This window comes from Dermacentor silvarum, chromosome 4 (assembly GCF_013339745.2).
Source record: "Dermacentor silvarum isolate Dsil-2018 chromosome 4, BIME_Dsil_1.4, whole genome shotgun sequence".
Taxonomy (NCBI): Eukaryota; Metazoa; Arthropoda; class Arachnida; order Ixodida; family Ixodidae; genus Dermacentor; species Dermacentor silvarum.
Window position 1 is genome coordinate 81,651,802 of NC_051157.2, and position 9,530 is coordinate 81,661,331.

The 9,530-nt window shown below is 40.3% G+C and overlaps 1 protein-coding gene across 2 annotated transcripts; it reads left to right on the forward strand.

The window, feature by feature from the left end:
• Positions 1-1,723: 1,723 nt before the first annotated feature.
• Positions 1,724-8,632, forward strand: LOC125944724 (uncharacterized). 2 transcript variants are annotated; one of them, XR_007466399.1, is made up of 3 exons: positions 1,724-1,918; positions 3,659-3,700; positions 4,526-4,710. XR_007466399.1 is itself a non-coding variant. In XM_049665784.1 (3 exons), the coding sequence occupies exons 1-3, from the start codon at positions 1,765-1,767 to the stop codon at positions 7,139-7,141; spliced, it is 564 nt and encodes a 187-aa protein (XP_049521741.1). In that variant the 5' UTR covers positions 1,725-1,764; the 3' UTR covers positions 7,142-8,632. The 2 variants fall into 2 exon arrangements, 1 of the variants encoding a protein (XP_049521741.1); XM_049665784.1 differs by lacking the exon at positions 3,659-3,700 and adding an exon at positions 6,918-8,632 and having other exon boundaries at positions 1,725-1,918; positions 4,526-4,711.
• Positions 8,633-9,530: the final 898 nt, after the last annotated feature.

Consider the following 9,530-nt stretch of genomic DNA (forward strand, 5'->3'; position numbering starts at 1 on the left):
AATATAATATCCGAGAAGCTAATTATTTATTATTAATTGAATAATAATTATTATTTATAATTATTATCTAATTATTTATCTAATGCAAAAAATTGAGTATCTGTAAGCGACGGCAAAAAACATTACCTTGGTTCTGTCCAGCTACGTGGAATTTGCATATATTTAAGTGTCGGTGCAAGAAAGTTACGAAAATTTTTAAAAATCACTTGTAGCAGCTAGGCACCATAATTCTTATCGCTTAGCTTGGTTATTCGAAGACACGGACATTAGTAACACAAGAAATTGAAACTAATATTATAATAATTAACAAAAAATGACTAATGAACTTCTTAGTTAATTATTTTACGACACATATTGCAATATATGAATTGTAGCCGGTGAGTTTGCAAGACGCATCCACCTAAAATGAATTTCCAGGATAACACCAGTTTCGAGATATTATTGCCCAAAGTGTGGGACGAAATACATGGGCGTTTTAGTTACTTTTGTTCTTTAATGTATAAAACAGCATTTTGGTAACAAAGTAAGAGTAACAACAGTGCATTTTTACGGCGAGTTTGATGGCGCATATCTCCAAATTGGTGTCATTCTGGAAATTCATTCCAAGTGGATACGCCTGACAAGCTCACCGGCTCAATTTCGTAAATTGCAATATGTGTCGTAAAGTAATAAAATAAGAAGTTAATTAGTGATTTCTTGTTAATTAGTTGAATCTATGTTTCGATTGCGCGTGCTACTAATGTCCGCCTCATCGCTTAACCCAGCTCAATGATAAGAATTATGCTACCTGCCACAGGCGATTTCTAAAAATTCCGTAAGACTTAAAGATGACCACCCTGTGTATATATATATATAGACACAAAATTGGAGCACAAGACAAACGTCTCAACAAGCAGAGACCAATGACCGATGATTGGGCACCTCCTGGATTCCCATCGGCTTCTATTCTAAGTGGCCAGTGCCCTGTCTCTGTCAGAAAACGGCATTGCCTCCATGTTCAATATGGGCAAGATGATGGGAAAAGTAGTATGTAAGCATAATAAACAATTATGTTTTTAAAGAGTGCGTTTCGATTAGTTGGTAGCCCTTAGCGCACAATAGAATGAAACAAGTTTGGGTGATCTCTGCGACGTGGTGTCCATATTTTACATGAAAGCCTAGGTCTTTTCTGTAACACGTAGAGACGGGGTGCTGGCCAGTGTGCTGGGAAACTGCTTGGCCACCACGCACAATCTACGCTGTTATACTTTGCCGGTGGCAAACCATAGCGCAGAAGCACAGGTACAAATGTTTAATCAATGGGATGGCATGCTGTCTACCGTTTGTCATGATGTCAAACTAACAAACACGAACAGCGACAATTGTGTACATTGTTGGTCCGTAGTTTATTTCGCGCCGGTTGCTTCACGTATTAAAATAAATATTTCTTTTTAATACAAACGATGAAAACTGTGCGCGCACACAGGGCGCGACATTTGCGACGTTTGAATTTTGCACTATTTCCCGCGCGCTCCGTACGTGCCCGGCCGGCGCACTGCGTTACCGCGATAAAGAAAGTAGTTCCTCAAGGAAGCTAAGCAGAAAACTTTTATACTCCTGCAAACCACATAAATTGTTAAGAAATACCTTTATATTAGAAGATTTGTTAATAAATATTGCAATTCATGTCTATGAAAGCGTGGATTTGTATGCGCGTTTTTGTGTGAATGCGCGCTTGCGCTGTTGACTCTTTGGCGCATTCCAGAACTTTGTGCGTGCGGCGGTATGTGTGCGGGTTGCGTGATGAGTTTGCTGCGTTTTCTGTGCCCTTTGCCTCGTTGTGACATCTTTGGTATATTTCAACCTGTTGCTCGCTCTTTATGGGCTACACGTTGCCTCGAAGATCACCATGATCGCCTCCGACTCAGCCAAATCGAAGGTGAGTGAGTGTTTCGAATTCCACTTGCTCGTTCATTGCGACGCTTTCAGCAAAATGGCGTACAGAGCCCGCGCGTGTCTTCCACGCGCTTCTGTGCTCGTTTTCATTACTAGTACTATCCTTCCGTTGCGAGAATTGGTTGTGCAGCACTAGATTTGTTATATTGAGCATGAAGTTTTGTCCTGATTTAACTTCACAGCGCGCTTGCGGCGACGTAAAGCAGCTATGTGGAGCCAGCTAAAACAGGGCATGTTGTGCGCGCCACGATTTTTGGTACGGTGTTACAGCACCGATTGAAATTAGCCTTATTAATGAGCGCTCGGGGTGCTCTGCCGTTTCGGTGAGCAGCTGTGTGGAGCCAGCTAAAACAGGGCATGTTGTGCGCGGCACGATTTTTGGTACGGTGTTCCAGCACCGATTGAAATTAGCCTTATGAATGAGCGCTCGGTGCTCTGCCGTTTTGGTGGGCAGCTATGTGGAGCCAGCTGAAACAGGGCATGTTGTGTGCGCCACGTTTTTTTTGTTCCAGCACCGATTGAAATTAGCCTTATTAATGAGCGCTCGTGCTTTGCCGTTTTGGTGGAAACAATGCGACGTGAAATAATCCCAACTGTACTGTAATCAAGTATATTTCGTTCGCGCAACGCCGTCCATTGACGTGCATCTACTACATGGCGTGTCGGGATCGGCGAAAATATGCGCGGGGCGTTTTGCCGTTCGAATGTATTCTGCTGCGCTGTTCGCTTCAGGATCGAGTGCCCAGAGTCCGCTGACACGCCGTGCGGTAGACACGCGCTGTGGCGCGATAATAATAAAGAATTGCAAGGGCGTATATGTGATTCTATGTGATAGGTGAGATAAAAAAGGGCTGATGGCAGCGAATGCTGTGAAATCATCAGGTTATGTGTGGTTTGTTTTCCGCCGGTAGGCGCGCGGTGAACTTTTTTTTTAGCCATTATCTCCCTCCGACGCCATCGAGTACTTCGCGCTAACGCCTTCGCGTAGGCGCTCTATATTCACGGAAAAGGCAGATTCTGTGGGATTCTATGTTCTGCTTTAGAGGGATGAAACATTCAAAATAACGTCATCGTGTGAAGTTTCAGCCTTTGGCCCTTCAGTAACTCATTGATTTAACTAAGTTCGAAAATCAGTAAAGGAACGAGATGCTTGGGCATATTTGCCGTGTCGTCCCACTGTGCTTCCAGTGGCATGTAGGCGTTATCGACAAATGTAAAAAATTAGCAAGGCTTTTTATGAGATAGAAGTAGACAGCTATGTCAGTAAGTTATTTTTGCTTTGAATTCACACTCTAAAGAGGAGAGAGAGTGAAAGGGGAGCGTATCCTTGTGGACTAAATGACGCTTTGACATAAGCTTGGAACAATGGTTTGTTGGTGGAGCAGTTCTGTGGAATGCTTAGAGAGTAAGCAAACTGCAGTAGCAGCAGTTAGACGGGGAGTAAAAAAATGCAACACTGGTTTTATATGAACGAGCTACCTTTAAGATGTGGCCAGAACAGTTCAGTAGATGATCAAAATAATTTTAAAATTTTGGAGAGAAATTAAAAATAATTTATTTGCCCACCTCACACTGCCAGTGGCAAGAGCAGCCATGCTTTAATGTTTTCAATCAGTCATTTATATCCATCCATTTATGTCGGCCTAATCGTCCATGTAGATGTTTTGATTGTTGCTTTTGAGTTATCGTGGCATCACATTTTAATACTGACATCTGTTTTCAGAATCAAAATGAGCCTGGAGACGCCACAGCCGGAATGCGAAAGGTGAATTCTTTGGCCATTCATCGTCTAGCGTCACCATGATCAAATGCACTGTTGCCAGGAGAATGTATTGCCGGGAGGTATTCTCCTTAAGATTTAGTAAAACTGGTAGCATTAAGTGCCTCCTTTGCGATTTTGCATAGCCTTTGATTTGCGAGTCGATTAATTTATTTAATGAGGTGGGCAGTTGGCACACCCTGCCTTTGTGTCTTATGTACACATTCAGCTGAGTAGGTCTGAGACACAGCAAGCGAATCTGATGTGTAGTGGTGATCGCATTAACGTCGACAGTTATCTTACTGTTTGAGCTGCTACTGCTGCTTGCCAACACAAGCAGCAGTTGCCCAAGATGGCGTGAAAGAGGTTCATTGAAGAGTGGCACATACTCTGAGTCACACACTCATAGAGATCCAAGCAGGTCCATCAGATGGTTATTAACCCACTTCCCTCAACATAGCAGCCCTACCCATTCGGCCATTGACCACCTAGTGACACAAATTGGCTGGAAAATACTTAGAGGCAGACGCCCGAAAGTATGTGAAGTATCCTAAAAATGCTACTTGCATCAAAGTTTTTGATGCTTTGGTTTACTTACTATTTTATTTTGTACTGGGTGAATCCTTGTTTTTCTGAAGCACATGGCATCCTAACAGGATAACAAGCTATGACATTAGTTTTAGTTGTTTTTATTAGTGACATTAGTTGACATTTTAGGTCTGGAGCAGGCAGTATTTCTGTGATTTATTTGGAGTGTGGCTGTTGTGTAAATGTGCTTAAAATCCTTAAACTACCTCACTAATATTTACCTAAATGTGCCGTTTCACATAGGTTGGAGAAGTGCTCATTCAGATGATCCTGGCACAGATTGCCATGGTGGACCAGGCAAGTGTGCAACGGCCTTGATTCACCATGTGTTCACAGAGAAGAACCTCATGGGCCACTCACTTCTCGAAAACACCACCACCAATAGGCAAAAAGAGGCTCTTGGCCTTATCAGGGTCAACGCTGTTATAGGCAAGTACCATACATACTTTTTCCCATTGCATTTTTGCATTCACATTTTGTACTTGGAATTACCAGCTTGCTATTAGCACAACAAATGATTTTCAAGTAGCCTGTGTCTGCAACTACGTGCTACAATAGCCTACTATTTGGAATGAATGTTCATTTGATCTCAAGTCTCTAACGCCTCCCTACTAAAGTGCTAAATTTTAAAAGCAGCCTTAACTGCCAGAAGTGATTGGTGGCTACAACTGACAAAGTTAGGTGTATTTGCACATTAGTTGCTCTACTTGACTGTCCATGCAATGAACAGTTGCAATGAAGCAACTACCAATCTGTGAAGCATGCTACCAATCTGGTGGTATATCGGGTGTGCTTAAGTAGCCTGAAAGTGTTGTTATAATATAGGAATTGTGGAGAAGCTATGCTCAAGTGCAGTTACTGCTCAACTCGAGGGACAGCACTTCCACCAAATTTCAGCAATCAAAATGGCCCTCCAGATTCTGTAACACAAAACATAGTGGTTTCACCTATTTTGACAGACCACATTGAATTAAAGTTGCTCCAGTTTCGAAGGAGGTCCATGTGGTGGCAGACAGTAGCCTTTTAGGAGAGGGAGCTTAAGTTATGGGGCATAATTGTTTGGTTGTTTCGATCAAAGCAACAATAAGAAGAGTTGCCAACTTCATTGTCAACATTGCTATGTTTAGCAATGTCCATTCATTCTATGCACTCAACCTATTAAGATCCAATTTATCACATTGTATTCTAGGATGTGGAAAAAACAAGGGTATTTATTTGACTTTTCCTCACGTTCCCATAAAATGATCAGTACTCAATAGGCCCTTGGCAGCTACTATATAAAGCTTCTTACAGAACATGAGGCATATCCACAGCTCCCACTCTGAAATTGTTGGAAATGTCTCCTGCTTTCTTACTTCAAGGACGCACTTGCCTGTTTTCAGCGTTATTATAAACCAGTGCTCAAGTACTATGGGTTTAGATTTATCAAAGATTGAATGAGCTTTGTAGGTGTTCATGTTTAACCCTTTGAGGATCACATATTTTCTGGAAATACGTCCCCCAATTTAAGCGTTATATTTTTATTCTGGATTGTTCTTCAGAGTGACCTTTCAAGAAAAAAAAGGGTAAATAATTTTTTAGGTCACAAAGTGACAAAGGTTTCTTAGTGTCCGCTGTTTTACACCATGTTTATTGTAGCATGCAGGGCAAACTAGCATAATCACATTTTTAAATGTAATGACACTCACAAAACATTAAACTAGGTGAATACTCCCAAACTACTTCAGTGATGGGCACCATAGGGTAAAGAGAAATATCAGTTTTAGAAGAAGCCAAGGGGCAACAGCACAATCAGGATTTTTGTAGAAGTCGCAGAAGGTTACAGAATCTGTAATGTGATGCTTGGGGACACTTCATTCTTAAAAGGTATGCTTATTTATATGTTCTTTCGCCGCCTCATATTTATCGTCATGACCACACGATTTGTTTCCGCCACTCTACATGCATGGCAGTGACCCTCAAAGGATTAGCAGAGCCAGTCTACTTGCATATTTCTCTTGTAAGACTGAGCATTTGTTCGTATTTCTTCGCATTTATTTGTGTTAGTGTAACCAGGTTGGCGTGCAACTGCAGTAAATCCTCGTTATAAGCAGTATTTTCTTTTAAGTAGAGAGGCATAAGAATGGCCATCATAATGCGAGAAGTCCACTCCAGTATCATATGAGCTCGTAAAACAAATTCAGATATACCATACTCAATTCTGGCCGCATAACCGTATTTGGAGCAACTCCTGCAAGGAAAAGTGCAATAAACTGCTGCACATTTTCATTATGATTGTTGAGAGAACTAATTTTAGTTGCCAGTAGTCTACCTTTAAGTTTTTTCACCAACAGTATGGTCTTTTTTCCACCATTTTGTTCCTAAGCAAGCAACGTTCACATTTTTCACACCAAGGATATTGATGAAGTTATTCTGCGACAGTGGGCTTTTCCTGTTTGCCTTCTGCATATTGTACTAAGGAGTCCTCCGGCGCCACTCCACTTCGAAAGCTGGTCATTCTGCAGAATTGAACTCGTGAAAACTTTGAATAAACAAAACAAATGAAAGTTTCATTATAACAGGGCATACTGCATGTCGCACTTCTGCATGTGGAACATTGATCTTAAACCTCATGCTGTTTTCCATTTTTTTACAGGCTTTACCTGTCACAAGTTTCCTGGGACAAACATGGCCCACATTAAGAACACACTGGCCTCACTTCTCGCAAGGGACCTGAAGTGTCCAGAAGAGCTCAAGTCTGTGGACAGTTCAAGTGCTGTGCACTTGCAGCCCTCAACATTTTTTTATTATTATGATGTTTCTAGTCACCTGAAAAGCCCAGGTTGGATGGTTCAGACACAAGTACTGTGTTGTGATTAATAATTAATTGCACAAGTGTTGTGCTTTGTATTTTAGTACATTTTACGTAAATTTTTAATATATTTCTACAAAAGATAGTGTTTCTTGACTATTTTATTTCATAGGTATCTCGGGTCCTTTCATGCCAACACTGTTCCATGACGGCACACCATTTCAAGTTTGTTTGATAAAGTAAAAGTAGGCGCAGTGAGAAATTTTACAGAAAATTAGGTTTCATACATACACCTGAAAGTGGAATCTGTGCTATTGTCAGAGTGGTTCTGTTTAAGAAAAACTACATATTAACATATGATTGTAGTAATGGTTTAGTTTGCTATTTCAAAACCGTAAGAATTAATAGGTCAAAGTTTGCTTAAATTCAGAGTGCAACAACAGTTCTCGGGCAAGGCAGCGATGTGCTTTCTTTCATGTACGCATGAAATCTGATTTCTTGCAAATTCTTTCATTCTAACTTGTTTTGCAGCACTCAAAAATTAAAACAAATTTCCTCATGCCAGTTCCATTTAAGTCTTCCAGCAGGTAACTAATGGCCACTGTCTATCAGATACAAATCTTAAGTAGTAAAAGTGAATAAATCGCTTGGTATGTAATGACCTGCCCAGGAACCTAGTAATGATGGCAGAAAATGCAACTGGATCGTGCAACAAGCAATACAGCACAATAAACTGCTGCCATGGCACAACTTATTGTAATTACCATGTCGTTTCAGAGGTAGATAACGTTTAGTGAAATGGGCACACATAATTTAACCAATAAGTAAGAGTCTCAGTGGGCTCATGCAAATAGTGCCATGATTATTAAGTTACTGGTTACGAAATAGAGAAAGCAAGTACTTTTTAAATGTTTTTTACTGTAATGCTTATATATTATTTCTGTTATATTTATTTCAATTTTGAGAAATGTTTTATTTTAGGGCCACGCAAACTTTACATCTCTCAGTACTCAACTTCGTTATTGTATCAAGCTGCTGGCAGTTTGTAGATTGCGTTAGGATTTTTTTGATCTCAAGGCACACATGGCTGTACAGTTAACAAATGTTTGGCTTCAATAAACAATTCATCTAGAAATAAATGCTTTTTGTCCACATCAATTTTGAGCTGTTGATTTCATGTAGGAGTATTGATTTTGTGTGTTAAGCCAATTTAAAAACTGGCATAATGGTTCTGCTAGCAGCTCTATAATATGTTTTATTACAGGCTATATCTAAAAGTGGTTTTGATCCCTGGGTGACCCAGGTCTGCAATACAAAAGTGCCTGCATTTAAGTTTGCTCCTGTCCTCTAGTATGCAAGGACCACATCAATATGGCATCAATGGTAATGCTATGAGACTCAACGTAGCTTAGCGGTATTTAAATAAAAGTCTAGTGCAGTTTTCAACACTACTCACCAAACAGCATATTTAAGTGGGCTCTCAAGTGATTTCAATAGTGATGTTCAACACTGCTCCAATAATATTTAAATGGTGTTGCACTATTGACTAACACTGCACGTTAGGCTTGTTGGTATAACATAATGGAGGCAAAAGGTGTGCATCAGAAACAGGACACAAGAGGATGAACACAGACAACACACCTTTGGCACTTAACGTGTGTGTTGTCTGTTCTTTCTCTTGTGTCCTGTTTCTGATACGTAGCACCTTTTGCCTCCATCAAGCAATATTGATGTTTAACGCTCATCCAATAATACTTCAATGGGGTTTCAATATTGATGTTCAACAATGCTTCAATAAAATCTCAATGGGGTTTCAATATTGATGTTCAATACTGCTCCAATAATATTTCAATGGGGTTTCAATATTGACATTTAACACAGTTCCAACATTATGTCAATGGGGTTTCAATATTGGCATTCAACATATTTCAACATTGTCTCAACAGGTTTTCAATATTGACATTCAACACATCTTCAACAGTTCTTCAACGGGCTTTCAATATTGGAATTCAACATGGTTTCAACAATCCATCAATGACTTCTCAAATTGAAACGACCCAATGATGTTTCAACAAAATGTCGTGGGCCAATTTTCAACACCTGTCAACAATTTCCTCAATAATGTTTCAACAAACCCTCAATGTGCTTTCAATGCTATTTGTTGACATTGACCAATGACTTTTCAACAACTTTTCAACAATTTTTTTGTAAGGGAAAGGCCTTGAGCCGGACTGGTACTAACTTGTAAGATGACGACCTTAAAATAATGATGCCAGAAAGCTGCTCAAACGTGAAACGAGAGGTAAGTCCTTCAAGGAAAGCTGGTGACGTCCACCTATAGTCTAGGTGAAATCCATCATAAATGGAACTACAAGCAAAGAACAAACCACAGCCAGGCAATACACACCAATCACACCATGAAACACGACGTGCAAAACTTCGCGAACGCGCTCGTGC

Coding starts and splice junctions, on each gene's coding strand:
- LOC125944724 (XM_049665784.1), top strand. CDS start 1,765: ATGTGTGCGGGTTGCGTGATGAGTTTGCTGCGTTTTCTGTGCCCTTTG. Junction 1,919..4,525: donor CCGACTCAGCCAAATCGAAG/GTGAGTGAGTGT, acceptor CGTTTCACATAG/GTTGGAGAAGTGCTCATTCA. Junction 4,712..6,917: donor CAGGGTCAACGCTGTTATAG/GCAAGTACCATA, acceptor ATTTTTTTACAG/GCTTTACCTGTCACAAGTTT.